At 35.6% G+C, this 17,555-nt stretch overlaps 2 protein-coding genes across 2 annotated transcripts; both read right to left on the bottom strand.

The window, feature by feature from the left end:
• Positions 1 to 91: 91 nt before the first annotated feature.
• Positions 92 to 5,106, bottom strand: LOC104464031 (sodium channel protein type 9 subunit alpha-like; the record flags this gene model as incomplete). Its single annotated transcript, XM_010076590.1, has 4 exons — positions 5,066 to 5,106; positions 3,891 to 4,019; positions 1,656 to 1,747; positions 92 to 298 (listed from the first exon to the last, which is right to left on the bottom strand). Coding segments are annotated over exons 1-4 (469 nt in total), but the record flags the coding sequence as incomplete, so codon positions are not given.
• Positions 5,107 to 6,104: 998 nt separating this feature from the next.
• LOC104464030 (sodium channel protein type 11 subunit alpha-like) lies at positions 6,105 to 7,905 on the bottom strand. Its single transcript, XM_010076589.1, has 2 exons — positions 7,633 to 7,905; positions 6,105 to 6,260 (listed from the first exon to the last, which is right to left on the bottom strand). The coding sequence occupies exons 1-2, from the start codon at positions 7,903 to 7,905 to the stop codon at positions 6,105 to 6,107; spliced, it is 429 nt and encodes a 142-aa protein (XP_010074891.1).
• Between the last annotated feature and the right edge of the window lie 9,650 nt (positions 7,906 to 17,555).

The following is a 17,555-nucleotide window of genomic DNA, read 5'->3' as shown; positions in this document are numbered from 1 at the left end:
TTCTAACCCAAAGCATTCTATGATTCTATAAAACAAGACATACATAAGAAGATACACAGATTATGTAAAGAGAGAAAAGAATAAAATTTACCTGTATCATCTGGTACATATATCTTGGCATCCTTACATAATGTGTCATCGTATGTAGCATTGCTGAGGACACATTTGGATGTTAAATTACCCATAAAAAGTTGGAGGCCTATTAGAGCAAATACACTCAAGCAAAAAACAGTCAAGATCAACACATCCGTAAGTTTCTTAACAGATTCAATAAGTGAATTTACGATGACTTTCAGACCTAGAAAAACAAAATTCAATAACAAGCAAAACGAGAAGAGGAATGCAGTTGTGTTCCCATATGACAATAAACAATTGCACACACATCAAAAACAATGAGTGTAAATGGTTTTGTAGCTTCAGAATATTAAATGAGGTAAAATAAAGCATAAGAATGTGTTAAGTATTTTTACTTAAATTTCCTAATCATAACTTACTTGGCTTTTTCTTCCAGCTAATAATAATTTTGCTAACTTGAAAATTCTAAATTAAGGTGTCATCTAAGCAAACTCTTATGAACTTTAATGAATGTGGACAGATTTCTGTGCTCAATTAACATTAAACAAGTACTTCACATTGTTCCAAATACACATTACAATACAGGATAGCTTCTCCTGACCTCAGGGAATTCTGGCTTAGAAGATAATGCCCTACAGATGTCACCAGTTTAAAAGAAAAAAGACTTTATGACACTGGGAAGGGAACAAATATATGTTGGGGGCCACCCAGCTGGAAAGTAGCTGGGCAGAAAAGGACCTGGGAGTTCTGGTGGACACCAAGATGAACACGAGTCAGCAATGTTGCCTTCTGACAAAGAAGGTGAATGGTATCCTGGGCTGCACTAGGCAAAGTATTACCAGCAGGACAAGGGAGGTGATCATTCCCCTCCATTCAGCACCAGTGGGGACACCTCTGGAGTAGTGGGCCCACTTCTGGGCTCCCAGTACAAGAGAGAAATGGACAGACTGACAATAGGATATATTGTCATTTATAGATTTTTCCAATAAGTTTTTTGCAGTTAGATTTTGAAATCCATACTTTGGTATCCTAATTAGTGGCAAAACTTACAAAAATATCAAATATCTGGACAGCATATGCAAAATATTGTTGAAAGTATTGTGCTAAATCCAGATAGTGGCCATGGTCAGTAAACAAACAAACGAAACTCTGAAATACTGTCAGCATTCTGGGAAATAAGCCATAGAAGATGACACTAAGTATAATGTGAAACCAGAAATATTGTGGCATAGCCATATTATCTTAAGACAACGTATTGAACAGGGTGTTCTGCTCAGAAAAGACAAAAGTAAAAAGAGAAAGGCACTAGGCTAAATAAAACTGAACATTAGGGATGGGATAGAAAAAGAAGAAAATACAAAAATTTGCCTGCGTCAAAATAATTTTGAGGAAAAAATGGTAAAAAAATATTCAGTTAGGATGCTGCTGAGAGTACTGCAGACTGTAAAAGAGTCACACGTTGGGATCCCTTTAACCATCACAAAAAGTGACCAGAAAACTGAAGACAAGAACAGGAGAGGACTTAGAAACATCATACTGCTGAAGAAGAGAGAAAATCAGTAAGACATGTTGTTCCTTACCTGGTATTACTGAAATAGCTTTCAAAGTCCTCAGTACTCTGAAAGTTCGAAGAGCTGAAACCTTGCCCGGACTTTTACACAAAGTAACATACCTATAAAATTAAACCACCATATAACCGAATGAGAAAGATCTAGCTTTTCAGAGCATATGCATATTGAGCACACAGTAATGAATAAGTTACAGAAAAGAAATAGGTCAAGTATGTCCAAAGACAGGTGTCTAAAGTTAGGAATCGAAATCTGTTTCTAGGTATTGATACAAAATAATAGGACTTTTGAATAGTGCCTCTAAAAAGAAACACAGCAAGATTTTACTAAGTGTGGATTTGAATGCTTAACTTTTGAAGTGTTTATTCACCAAAATGTCAAATAAATACAACACTTTCCATGTCATAACCACACCTTCTCATACTGAGGCTAATCTGACTTAGACCACATGGCTGTCTTTCTACCTTTCATTTAGCAGTCAGCTAAGAACTTGAGTATCGTAATTAGTGTCAATTTAATATTTTCAACAATATCAGAATTTCAGAAAATTAGGATTTTAAGAGTTGCATATTCTATACATCACTTTAACAGGTTACCCCATATTTTATAAGACTTCTTTTATGTCAGAATGGACATGAATTGTGAATGGACATGAAGTTGCTACACGAGACATTTCAGCTAGAAATTGGGGAGAAAAAAAACAACACAGTGTGGTTGGAATGGCTTGCAGAATGTCCATGCTTAGAGAAACTCAGAATTTGACTGGACAAGGTCCTAAGCAACTCAATCTAAACTAGTCCTGCTTTTAGCATGGAGCTGGACCACATAATCTCCAGAGGTCCCTTCCAATCTAAATTACACTACACCTCTAATAAATTAGAACAAGACAACTGACAACTGTTCAGAAATGCTAAATCACAGAAATTTGCTTAGAAAGCTCTGAGACTGCACGACTGAGTCTGTTCACTGCTGCAAGTACAACTATTTTGCTTTCAAGATTAACATTCCATATTCGAGATGCAAATTCTAACTTGGTTTCTTCCTCATTTCTTCTCCACCTAGCTAGCTGGTTTTGTTACGAATTTAAAATTGTCCTCAGCAGTGATCCATCTCGCCTATTACCCTGTCTTCAAGAATGACTCACAACAGATGCTTGCAGGGAACTTTAGAATCAAGGCAGTGATACTTCCCAAATTTAATTCTTCCAGCAAACTTAGAGCTCAGTGACTTCCTGAACAAGACATAGTATCTTCTTGTTAAAAATAACCCTTATGTGTGTTCATCCAGGATTTTGTCCAGAAGCCTTCTGAATGCAACTCAGTTTTTGGATCCACAGCCTCCTATGAGAATATCCGTACATGTAGTGTGAAAAACTACTCCCTTCTCTTTTATTCTGCAATCTGACAACTTCATTTGGTGCCTTTAGCTCCCAGAGAAGGAGGAAAAAAACTAATTATTTATTCCCTTTTTGGCTCTGTGCCACAGACTTCAAATATTTTTCCTGATCTGTATTTTTTTCACGAGAGTTCTACTCTATTCAGTTTCTCATTATGTGGCATACAAGATATACATCTACTCTGTATCTTTTTTTAATTCTATCAGCTTTTGAGATGTCAGGAGCAAATCTGCATATAGTCCTGAAGAAAAATACAAGCCACACAGTGGCTTCTTTATTTCTCACCCATAATGTCCTAAATTTCTATTTCCTTCTCTGACCATGAGTGCACACTGAAGCAGTGTTTTCACAAGATTTCTATTTTAACTCCAACATCGTCTGCCCAACATGTGAAAGCTATTTCAAAGCCCATAACTGTGTATGTAAAGCTAGGTCTGGTTTTCCTTGAGCATCACTTTACATTCTTGGGATTTCATCTGCTGTTTATCACCATGTTATTCAACACCTTGTGAACCACTTTGGATCCTTCTCAAATGAGTTTCATCTGATTCAGAGTACAACGAAGACAATATAAAGAGGCATGCTTGGTTTCACCTATCTAGGCAATCGTCTCTTAACAAAGTTTAAAAATACACACTAAACTGAGAACAATCAAACAGTTCAATTTGCATTTAGGTCTTGCTTTAAGGTCTATGATTATTTTTCTCTTTGCAGATATGCAAAGGGTGACTCATCCACAGTAACTGTTAAGCAGGTAGGATGCCAACCACTCCGAAGAACAGCAATATCAAATAGCATTTTACCCTTGTGTTTGCCCCTTGAGTGTAAAAGAACAACTGGTTTTTACTTACGTTACAAGAATAACGACAAAATCCAAGCAGTTCCATGGATCTCGAAGAAAGGTAAATTCATTCCAAACAAATCCTCTTGCTAATACTTTTATAATTATTTCACCAGTATATATGCCAGTAAAAAGATATCTGAGAAGGAAAGTGCATATTAAAGTTCTAGAAATAAAAATATTACTGAGATTGAGACACATTCAGGCACACTTTTACCTTTTCTATGATTTAAGTCACTGGGTGGAGATAAAGGTAGAAAATGTCAAGGAAGATAGGACAGGTTACGTTACTTTCAGAAACATCATGGGTATAAGAAGATGCCTTCCTGCCTATAAATCTATAATCACAAATGTTTACATAAGCATACCAGGCTACTTCTGGATGAAGGACAGAACACATTTTCTTATGAAAAATTTTCAAGACTGTATGTTCTAAAGCAGTCTGGAAATTTTCAAAGCCTCAACATTTTGGCAGAACAACAACAGCAAAGTCTTATTTTAGCCTGTAAAGTTTGCAAATTTTATACATTTATTCTAACAAATACTCTATAAATGAAAGAAATCCTACATAAAATTAAGCTATCATTATCACCATGCTTACCCCAAAATAAGAGGAATTAAAATTATAGAACTCCTGAGGCTCCAGGCACATTTTCAGGATTTAGTTCTAGAACATTAACTCAAGTTACACTGGATACAGTGCACAATCACAAAAAGTAAAAAGACTTTATAAATAGATGGCTTACTAATGTGAACAACTGAACTAGCAGTGTCCCCAGGAAACAGCACAAAAGAATGGCGTTTGTACTTTTTGCATAAGCCTGTCATAACAGAGATTCAGGTTATTGCCTTAGAATGAGAGATATTAAGTTAGAATCCTGCGGCACAGACTCTCTAAAAGGTTTAATCCTATAAAAAGAAAAATGGGGCAACTTTCTATGTTACACCAGATGGTAAAATTAGCCAATGTAGAGAAAAAGGCATATGGTGTAAGCCTCTATGAAAACACAACAAAACTCCACAGAAGTCTGTGTAACATAATAATAATAATCCTAAATCTTCCTCAGAGGTCTGTCTGAGAATTTTCCAGCCCCAGAATTAGATCACCACATTATTTAAATTTTTCAGTCCAGCATATTAGTACCCTTAGAAAAAGAGTGAACAAGCGGCAACTGAGATACTTACTCAGTCCAGTTGAGTTCGTCTGGAAGTGTAGTTACAGCCATGGAAGCACAATTGAGTACCACAGTACATGTAATAAAGCCAACAAATAATGTGAATAATAAGTTAAGGAAAAAGTGCTGTATTATAAAACAATTATATTCAGAAAAGTTGCTTTTTTTTTGTATGTGCTCCAGACTTTTCATGTTTTTCCCAAAGAAACTGATTTCAGATCAAACTTCTGCTCAGCTGGGTAAACTGCGTGATTTAAAAATAACAATGAATTATCTGCATGTGGATACAGTTTTGGAAGTTAGGACACTAGTAGGACGTAGTATGTTTGACAGAAGAGATGAGGAACATAAATAAATGAAAAAAAATCCGAGTCTTCTGCTGTCTACTGTTATCTGAAACTCCAGAAACCTCAATGTCTTCCATAAAGACAATGTTCCCATAAAAGGACTTATTTCTACAAATTAATAACTCCAAATGAAAACAGATGTCTGGCAGAAAGAGCAGAAACTACTCTGCCTATGGTTTTGCACCTGCAATCTTTCACATTTTTACATTCTTCAAACCACCTTTACATTTCTGCAAAAATATAAAAAGGGGACACTCTCTCTAAACTTGAGTGTGAAATACATTTCTTAGGATAAAATCAGACTTTTTCAGAAAAGCACTGCCATAAATCACATCCTTCATGTTTACTAACTATGGAGTCACTGGTTTTGTTTGGGGTTTTGTTTTTGGGGTTTGTTTTTTCTGTTTGTTTGTTTTACATTTAAGCTTGTCACCAGAATAGAGATTCAGAAAAAGCTCTGGAAATGGGCTAAAACATCAAGCAGTAGCCTCTAAATGTTGTTTCATAACAATATCTGCAAAACTGATATTAAATATGAGCTTTTTGACATTTTCACTTGTACCAACACCCCATGTAAATATCTTAGCTGTTGTAAAACAAGATCCCGTATAACTTTTTAAAAATCTCTATCACAGCTACACGAGCTTACACGTACATTAATACAAACAGAGGAACAGAACGACATAAAATGGTACAGTACGTTTAAAAACTGAAATAAGGGAAACCAATAAAAGGATATGAATGGATCAGAATTTTAATTGCTGCTTTTCTGACAGGATTAAAAGGACCAGCAATACACAAGGCAGGTGTGGCAGTAAACCGGAAAATAATCCTCCTTTTATTTATCACCATAAAAGTCTGTAAAGAAAACATTCATACTGTATGGAATATTTTAATGAAACAAAATTTTCTGCAAAAATTAAATGTTTAGGTTTTCAAATCTTCATCTAGAACTATAACTACAATTACAAGTAAAGCTTTCCTATATTTTTTCTTGGAGCTGGGACCTGATGATACTACATTTTGAAAGAAAGACACCAGCTACATGGAAGTTCATTATTGCCTGTGAGAAAGAAGTAGTAATAAATGAATCTGAAGAGCAAGTCATCATATTCTCTTGGTCAAAGTAATCAGAGAATACTATTCTGGGACTGCAACAATGGCATTAATTATACTCAAAAGTACCTTGCGCTTGGATAGTCTTATGGGGTACAAAAGATTATTTACAAAATACTGAGAGAATCCAGTCCAGTCAAAGCAAAAATTTTAATTTTGAAATATCTCTAAATTAACAAGTAGCACCATAAATTCCCTCCAAGCTACCTTAAGGTCCATGCAGCTCAGTACTTTTGCCACATGAACTAAAAATTAAATCTCTTAAATCAAAACCACAGTTCACTAACTTCTATCTAAATTTCTTCAACTGAATCAGCTTCAGTTTCTCTTCATCAAGAATATCACTTTGATTATTTTCAGAAAAAAAATCTCTGGAAGAACAAAGCTTTCTGCATGTTCTCGTATTAAATTATATTCCAGTGACTTGGTGGCATACATAAAAGACAGCAACATAGGACTGGATGGAACCTTCAGCTCTTCAGGTCAAGTCCCCCTCAACAGGAAGCAACCACACAAAAGACATTTCATTTTGAAGGGATTATACACTCCTACAGGCAACAACACAAAACACTTCAAAATAGCATGGAGTATATGCAACATAAATATGGTACAATAAACAAAGCTCATTAGACATAACAGAAAATTAGTTTACTATAATGGAAATATATGTTTCTGCTACACAGATAGATCTCTCCCCTAATTTTTGTAATATTTGTAATTCAGCAAAAACATCTGTAGTAAATCAGCAATACCAGTATGATCTACTGCCTAACATGAAGTGTTTATACAAGTGATTTCAGCCCCACCGACATAATAGAAAGTGCTCTGGAAAACAAAGCATCTGTTATCCTAGAATATATTTCCTATCAAAGTGTATTTATCAAGTGTATCAAGTCTTCAAGATTAATTCTGATTGCTGACAGGGACTTAAGTCCCTTTTCATTATATAATGTGGAGCATACCTTAGCACTCCTGCCCCAAAACCCGCTAGTAATGTTCAAATATCTGTCTACAAAACAATCAAAAACCAGCAACTCCTGAATAGGGCTTTTACTATCTCTTAACAGTTCAGCAGACAAAATTAAATGTAAAAAATGCTTTTGAAAGTTTTAACCTTGTGATCACTGTAGTATGGATCTAAATCTTCCAGTGGTTCCCCAATGAGCTCCACGGGAAGATCTCCATACAGAGATGGCAGTTTTTTGTAGGTTTTCAGATCAAGCTGAGGAGTAAGTCTATCTTCTTCAACATCTTGGTCCTTATTGTTCTGGTTAACTTTGGCTTGCTGCTTTTTTTTCTTAGCAATTCTTTCCTCAATTGCTGCCAAGGACTCAGGTGTGAAACGCCGAAAGCTGTTAGTTTCTGATGGCCAACACAAGGGATCCATTCTTCCATCTATAAGTTACCAGTGCTAGAAATAACTTAAAAGAGAAAGCTATTGATAATTAGAAAATAACAGAAATAATACATAACTTAAAACTAATACCCATTAGATGAATTATTTCTTCCTTCTGTGAAACTCTGTATGAAAACAGAACAGAAGAGACCAGACCAAAGTATTTAAATTGGAAGGGACCTACAATGATCATCTAGTCCAACTGCCTGATCAACTCAGGGCTGACCAAAAGCTGAAGCATGTTGTTAAGGGCATTGTCCAAATGCCTCTCAAACACCAACAGGCTTGGGGCATCGACCACCTCTCTAGGAAGCCTGTTGCAGTGCTTCACCACCCTCTCAGTAAAGAAATGCTCCAATGTCCAGTCTAAACCTCCCCTGGTGCAGCTTTGAAGCATTCCCACGTGTCCTATCACTGGGGAGAAAAGCTCAGCACCTCCCTCTCCACTTCCCTTCCTTAGGAAGCTGCAGAGAGCACCTTTTCTCCAAACTAGACAAGCCCAAAGTCCTCAGACGCTCCTCACAGGACATTCCTTCCAGCCCTTTCACCAGCTTTGTTGCCCTCCTCTGGACGCATTCAAGGACCTTCACATCCTTCTCAAATTGTGGGGCCCAGAACTGCAGAGAGCACTCAAGGTGAGACCACACCAACGCTGAATACAGCAGGACAATCACCCTTTTTGACCAGCTGGTCATGCTGTGTTTGATGCACTCTAGAATACAACCCAAAACCAACTAGAAGCACATTCATTGAGAAGGGTAAAACAAAACTGACAAAGATCACCAATTGATGCTGGATCCATATGACTTATCACAAGCATACGTATGTATGATGCATCACACTACAAAGTGAAGCGTGCTGCTTGATATGAATTCACTAACTTTGCTGACGAGTCCTGCACACTTTCACACCAAGACTTGGTAATTAAGAATCAGACAATTCTCAAAAAATTACAGTAATACCAGTGACAGAACTGGGACACCTGCTGTGCTTAATTCTGCTTGTGACCACTCCTATTTTATGTGCTTAGAAAAGCCAGGGACCTAATCAGGAACGTCACTGATCAACCTTCATGAAGCTCCATACCCACTGTTAAGCAGAATTTAAACAATCTAAAGACACCATAAAGGACTACTACAAAGTAAATAATCAAATAAACCTGGTATCACCCTCCTCACAACCACATGTCAATTGGAAGATCAGACTCTCCTAGAATTTCACAGGTGCCTTAATGCTTTGTGGCTCTGCACCAGAGTGTCTGCTGTTTCTGGAGATCTTGGTTATGCCTATTTTTTTAATAACTACTCATTTTCCACACATCAGAGGAAACAAATTTAATTACTTTTAACTACTCTGATTTTGATCCAAATCATTGCCTTGTTGATTCATGCTGACAGCTATGTGCCAATTCTTCCAATACCAGCCTGGGAAAAGGTAAAAATGATGAAGCAACTTTATCTTCTCACATATTCACAGATACTTGCAATCCTTCTGGGGATTAGCAGAGTACCTTCAAGAATTTTTTTTCAATTATTCTGCTTGAGCTTAAATCACTGACAAAGAGGAAGGGTGGCAAGGTAACGAGAAGCACTGAAGTGACTTAGAGCAAATCACCAGAAGTATTCAGTTACTAATGACTTCTGGCCCAAATTCACCGCAGATGACATTGATTTACATGACTGCAGTTCTCATCCACAAAAGATGAAGAAAATTTCGACCCATTACAGGATGACTTGCCATTTCTGACTCATGTCAAAACCAATTTCACCCACCTAATAAACACTTTCGGTCCCCAACAAGTCTGTAAAACACTCTGCATTTTTGACTGCCTGACGTCCAGCTGTGCTACTTTCAGTTTTGTGAGCTCGCAAGTGGACCACAACAGAGAATCAATACTCTCTTTTCATTATAGCTCCCTTCTTTAAATGCATAAATATATTTCTTTTAAAATAATATGTAACTTCCTGGAGCCAGAACGATTGTGCAATGATTTTGTTTTGGGATTTTGGTGTTGTTTTGTTGTTTTTTTTTCCTTCCTCTGGGACCTTACGAGCAAGTTCAGATCTGATCAGGGACCACAACTCAGAAATCAAAATTTACCATGGTAACAAATTGAGAGAATATAATCAAAGAACTGTTACCTTGCGAAACCACACAGGCTCATTTCCAATGGAAAGCTCAAAAGATAAAAAGTGAAAATTAGTATGTTCTCTTTTTTTCAGTTTTTAATAATTCGAAGAAGATTAATTTTATCTTCAAAGCAGTTTTAATGATAACAGTGAGACTGAACTTTTAGATAACTACATTGTAATAAATTAAGCAAAGAAAATGGTTTTAGTTAATACAAACATTGTTTTAATATTAAGGATTTGGGAGCTGAATTTTCAAAAAAAAATGAAGGCTGAATCTGTCAAAATCAGTGATCAAGGGCAATAAAAACCTACACATCCCCTTAAGCAGCAAGTGACTAGAAGCCACAACTGGACAAACATTCACAGACAAGGTGAGAGGATTTCTTCAGCAGACGTGTTCCAGCAACATACTTGTGCTCACATGGAACAACAGATTTTTGGCCTTTCATCAACTGAAAAGTATGTATAGATTGTGACTTAGCTTAGAAAAAAGGAAGCTAAGAAGACTGGACTTAAAACATCCTTGCAATACAGATGACTAAAAAACTTTGAAAAGACAGAGTGACTACATGAAATACCTGAAGCTCAGCTAAAGTCAGCCACCTCACCATATGCTCCTGAACTAGGTGAATTTTTAAGTCAAGACACTGAAGCAAAGTGTTACCCTTAGAAATAATTTCAGTCTTTGCATTGCATAGAAAGTCTCCTTAGTAAATGATTCCAGGAAGGAAGCTACAGAACAAGAGTTCTCAGAAGTAAACTGATCCCTACTGAATGGGATTTCTTCTAGAAACTGAAAGAACAAACTTGGGTGTGTAAATACATTTTAGTGTGGGGAAATCCCAACAATACGCTGCCTAAAGCATGCTGCTGAAGGCAAATATAAGGCTAGAGTCCAGATCTGCTAATTTCCAATACAGGATAAGTATGAAATTTCCATTTAAATTAAACAAGGAACTGCAAATCTTATGACAGGTTTTGATGTAGTAGAGAGTGGTCCATCAGTAACAGACAAAAATGCCCTGGTGGGACCTTCAGTTACTAAAGGACCACTCTCTACAGAATCAGAGATACAAAAAATATGTTTTCAAATACACTTAAAAAAAATAAAATGGAAATTACTTATTTTTCTCATCTTGAGATGAACTGAATTCGGTGTATATCATTAGACACAGCTTTAGGTTAGTCTAATGAATGCCATTTGGAAATGACAAAGAATCTTTTTCCAGATATACTGGTGAAATTTACTGCAAAGTATTAGAAAGAGATGAACAAGTCACTAAATGAAGTGGATACATGGGCACTACTATAGTACAATTATCTATAAAAATTTCTTAAGAGAAAAGTTATCCTTTAGGACAATTTTCTTCTAGAATAGCAAAGTACTGCCAAAAAATTAGTCCATTAATACAATGTTTCACAGACACCAATTACAAAATGCTCACTGGGGTAGTGACTCATCACTAGAGACGATAACTAACAGATTTAGACTTTTAGAATGAAAAACAAAATACAAAATTCAAGCCCTATATGCACCTCCTTTATTTAGTTCCCTTTATGTGAATTTCAGAACTCCTTTCAGCTCCCTAAATGCATGTAGGGTTCCTTTGATATGCAGCAAGGTAAGAGCAGTCAAACTACTGACCATAAGCTAATTAACAATCCATAAGATAATAGAACTGCTCAGCAAAACACTATCAAAGTCAGTAAGAGGCGCCTTTTGAGGAGGAGTTTCCCAAGTATGTGATAGGAACATAAAAAGAACAATGTCCTTATTTGTGTTTCAATCTAGTTCTAGCATGTATAATAACCAATTCCGAGTCCCAAATTATTTCTGTCTGCTCCCTTGACAATAGCCACCCACTGAATATTTCCTGTGAGATCTGAAAAAATAAAGGGTAATCTGTTCAGTCTGGTTCTATTATGTATTTAGTAGATTCTTTCACACAAGAATAGAGTAAAAATGTGTCCCTGCAGTAGGATTTTGTTAGAAAGCACAAAATCAAATAACTATATGCTTAACAAAGGTCACAAAGTATCTTAAAGTGAATAAGTAACTAAAAAAAGAAGAATAGAAAATATAGCAATACTTACCACAAAATTCACCACCATAGGACTGGGATTATCAAAATCTATGCTCTAGTCCGAGCCCTGTTTCATTTTCAGTAGTTATCCACAGTATTAAAAAAAAAAAAAAAAAGATTGTTTTGACCAATCTGTATATTTGTCAAAACTCATTTTAGGTAGGCATATGCAAAATAAAATTTTAATAAATCTTTTACTCAGTTCAGACAATGATAATAACAAAACATTCAGATATTTTCAAGAAGTTCAGGAATGAGTACTTAACCACACTGGAGTGCATACATCACACACAATTTTGGTTCATGAACAAGATGGCCTTTTCAGCCGTATCAACAAAACCAGTAGCCTTTTTAGAACCTTAAAAATATACAAATTTATATTAACACATAGGCCAGATATACGGAAACACAAAGATGCTACTGTTGGATACAGTCCATAAAGACATCTTTGTTGAGGTCCTGCAGGTAAACAAGGCATCTTGACTCCATTAGAGTCAGTGGATATCTAATAGTATGTACAGTCAATCAAGGCTGTCAAGATATTCAAATGATCAAAGGGAGAGAGCTACTTTAACATTAACTAAATCTCCACTGACTGTAATGGGAGATTAAACACCTAGATCATGGACAGATACAGCTGCATTTAGACACTTAAAAAGAGGGATCAACCTTGCACTGAATCATTCCATAGCTGCCAAAACTTTATTGCTGTTAAACAGAGACCTCTGACACTCTGGAGTCACTTTCCTATATGACCCACAAGAGCAGAAATGAATGTCAGCAAAACCAATGATCTGCACTACCTATTTCAGATTTCAAACTTTACATTCAATCAGTTCACCATGTACAACAGGACACACCGATCTGAAAACTCCGACTATCATAAGTATCTTCAAGTTCATCATCACCACAGGTGCACTAGACACACATACTGCAATGAATGTCCATTATTAAAAATAACAACTTATATTCCACAGGAAAAGATTATCAAAAAAAGAAGCCGAAACACTATTTTATATGTAGCTCAAATATTTGAACAGTGGTTCATCTGAAACAAGAAAAAATGAGAAAGCAGCTCACAGCAACACCTTATGAAATAGACAAGGAGTTCTCTCTTTTCTGTGTTGTACAACACATTGCAAAAAGCTCCTTCTATCACCTACTTACTTTCAATAAAGAGAAAATACTTCTGCTCTCTGATGAACATTTTCTTCTATTTAACTACCCATAATTATCAACAGATTTAACAGATTATAGTCCTTTGTAAAATCAGACTCACATATTTTATTGGACTGCTGCTGTTTCTAAAATACATGGGTATTTCTTTCACCTAGCACTTTGTCCCCCACTCTCCACTTCCCACTCCACTGTCAATCCCCCCCCCCCCAAAAAAAAATCCTTTATGTTTGGATAAATATTTACCAGTAGGGGCTGGGTTTGGGGATTTTTTGTTTGGTTGTTTTTTTTTTTTTTTTTTTTTTTTTTTAATGGATGTAATATAAAAAGTTATTCACATTACCAATATAATATAATAAAATCTGTTCACTCATTACCTCCAAAATCAGAAAAGTATGCAACAGGCTAGACAGTGCATTACTTAAACTGAAAAAAAAAAAAAAAAACAAAACCAAAAAAAACAAACCAAAGCCAAAACCCACACACCAGCATTTTTGTGAGAAAAACATTACAGATTTGTGTAGGTAAAGAAATTCCACTATCTTGAGATAAATACAGCTCGGATTAGATAGTACTAAAGCCAATTTGAGGACTACTGTGCATAAGCCAATATAACAAAGCAGCAAGACAAAAAGTAGTCAGTAATTCATATGAGAAAAACATTAATGTTCAGGAAAATGTTATACTGCCACATATAAACTAAAGGAAGAGCTGCATGTTTATAGCAATATAGCAGTTCTACATTAAAGGCACATTTTTTTTATATACATGCTACCTGTACTTAAATCAAAACCACATCTAAGACGTAAAAATATACGTGCATATTTTTATATTTATATATACACACTCGTATACAAACATCCCTGAATATTTTGATCAAAGATACATAGATCTAAATTAAGAAAATTAGCAATTGAGTTTTCTCATAGTATGCAAATATTTAGCAAAAACAGAATACTTACATCATCCTCTTCAAAATAAAAAACTTTCACACTGATTTCTTAACCTAATTTCATCTAGCTTTTGTCTTCAAAGAGAGAAAGTCTTCATTTCCTCACCTTCACCATTCTGTTCAAAAGAACATCCTATCTACCTAGCTAGCTCCCATGTAAAAAGTTTTCTTTTTTATTGGGATGCCCGGGGGAGGGATGGAAGGAGGAGTTTGGTTGCTCTTCTGACAGCAATAAATGAAATTTTGTGATCACACTGGGAACACAGTAAAAAAGGACAATGTTTGTGGGTGATGCTTTTGAAGAATAATCATCTAAATATTAACAAATTATTTTATTACTTCAGAAATCATAGTTACATTTATGAAAAGCAAAGAGGTTTGTCTATCCAATGGGAAATAAACATGTAGAAACCTACGAAGCAAAAGCATCATTCTGAGGTTTTAACCAGATGAACTTTCCAGCATACATTAAATATTGGCACAAATTTTGCCCTTCATTAAAAGCTTTTGGTTAGAAATTCAAGTTACATATTACTGTTTTGCATTCCTTAATTTCTACTTTTTATTATTCCCAGGCTATGATGTATGTTCATTGTACCTTGTAAAGACAAAACCTCAAAGTCAAATATTCTATCTCACGTGTACGAGATCAGAGTTCAAAATATATTCAATATCATATTATGCCATAACTTCTGTTAAAACATACAAACCTTATTTGAGCAAAATAAGACCCACAACATTTACTTCATATCTGAAATCGCTTATATTTCTTTAAATAAAAATTTATGTATAAAGCCTCCTAGCAACAGGTATTGGATAGTAACAGGTATAAATTAATGGTAAGCCCTATTGCTAGGCACAGTTATTTCTCTTACAGTTACATCAACAGAACCCATTCCTGTCCACAATTTTTTTTACTCTTTATTGGGTAGATTCTAAATCTTTTCTACTGTTTTTCCTGACAATAAGAGAGTTACTATGGGTTTTGCTGGAAGAATTCTACTGAAGGAGCTATGCTGTCCTTAAAAGCCAGGCAGCCCTAATGCATGCAAACAGAAAAACAACTGTGATCAAACACTTTGCTTGATAGGTATCATCAGCAAAGCAAACAACTAAAGTTGGTTTTAAAAAAACAGAGACGCTAAGTGTTCTGTGATGCAAACAACAATAAGCCATTTTAAGTTCCAGTGCAGGTTATTTTTTCCAGAAAGCAACAGTAAGTTCTCAAGGCAAGTTCAATTAAGAGAGCAGAATTTTAAAGATCAGTAAAGCACATTCTATAATGGCACTGTATCTGCTACAGTGAAAAGCAGACACATTTATAATGCTGTACCAGCTAGTATCATTAAATAGAAAAAAGATCCTTACCCGGACGTATCTTTTCTGTCGTATCTTCTTTCATTGTTTTCTTCATAGTTTCATACATTTTTCCTCAGTATAATGAGGAAAAAAACAAAGAAAACAAAGCCAAAGTTTAACAACAAAAAGATAATGTACATTATAGAAATGACTAACTCTGTTAATTTAGTCACCATGCTCTTGACATGGATCTGTCTCTTCCATTAATTGCAAAGTACAGCACTTTTCTTTTTCCTTTTTAATGCCAGAGCACAAGAAAAATATTTTTTCTTGGTAGCATTAGTACATCACCATTAGTCTAATGACTAAGAGTGTGCAGATGTCAAGAGCGGAAAAAACAGATTTCTGCGTAATTAAATGTATCTTGTGACTGTGCCGTAAGTCTAAACAGTAGATGCTGCTTTAAATTACTGATCAAATAAATATGGCCATTAAAGATATCAAGGCATTTGACAGTTCACGCGCACTGCATGACCCTCTTATCCTCAAATTCTATCCAGCCACCTCTGTCTGCTACCTTCTATCTACTGAGAAATGCTCTGCTACAATCCCAGAAATCCTTGTCTCCTATATTCAGTGGGATAACAGACATGCGATGTGTTCCTCTGTACAATGTTTCTCTTCCTACCTGCTATTTAACTTCTTAAATTCAGCACAATTTCTCTCCTTTTTCTCTGACTGGGACCTTCCTTCAACAGCTCACCAGGGACCCCTACGATACATGAGAGGTCTGAAATTCAGATCACTGAAAACTTCATCCTTATCACCACATCCCCCTTTAAGATACACCTGTATCTTTAAGATACTATAATTGGCTAAAATTACAAGATGGGCATAAGATACCAGATGGATACAAGAGGGAATGGAGCTTAAATTTCTAACAAATAAGTCCCTATTGTCAACTGATATATCTGTGAATCTCTGAAATTTGTATACTGATCTATTCGATAGTCTTATTATTCACACAACATTCATATATAGAAAGTTCAAGTACAAAAGTGTTCTACAGAGAGAAACTAAATACATTTATCAAAAATTCAATGCAAAAATCATTACTTACATGTCAAAAACATCTAGTAACACTTCAACTGTAGTAGCTGGAATGAAAACTACTCAAGTCTGAGAGAGACATTCCATATTTTCAAGGAATGGATCCTGCAAAACAAAGTTACACAATACATAACCAGATTGTGGCATCCACTGATGAGGAACTCTACTGAATATGCTATAAAGTACCTTTTGATTGTTTTAATTTACGTTAAGATTCTCTCAGAGACAAATCAGAACTGCTAATTACAGAGCTTATTCCACGTTCTGGTTATGGTTCTCTGCCTATTAGTTGACATGGACCACAAGTGACTCTGAGATACATACGGTGATGCCAATGATCCTCCGTTAGAATCAGCAAACGCAAACCACTGTTTCACATGGAAAACCCCACAGAACACAGAAAAATCCAGCTGTGTCCATAATAGCAAATAGGTCTGAACACAGACATCAGCATCCTCTCCTGACGGCAAAATCTCAGTCTTTGGAGGGTAGGGGACAGAAATCATGTCAGATGGAGCACAGGTATGGTATATTTGTAGCTTCTTTAAAGATAGCAACATCATAGGAATAGATGATGTCTTTTTTGGGCATAATAAAAATGAACACGAATTATAATCATAGCAAAAGGATGGTTAATAGAAATTGATGGTTATTTTTGCCTTCCTACCACATGCAATGCAAAAAGTTTTCCAAGTAACTTTAGAGTTAAAAATAAACAGTCCCTCCTCATCAGTGCAACTTTCAGAAATTTGGTAAAACTGCATAAGCGAATCACGACAGACAGAATTTCTCAACAGAAAATTCTATTTTTTCTATGTTAAGAATCTGATTTTCTGTTAAGCCCTCGAATCCGCACACTGCCCTGGAGCAACAGCTCTCTATACAAAT

This window comes from Pterocles gutturalis, unplaced genomic scaffold (genome assembly GCF_000699245.1).
Source record: "Pterocles gutturalis isolate BGI_N339 unplaced genomic scaffold, ASM69924v1 scaffold41658, whole genome shotgun sequence".
NCBI lineage: Eukaryota > Metazoa > Chordata > Aves > Pterocliformes > Pteroclidae > Pterocles > Pterocles gutturalis.
The sequence above is the reverse complement of the archived record's forward strand: the minus strand, read 5'-3'. Positions and strand labels throughout refer to the sequence as shown.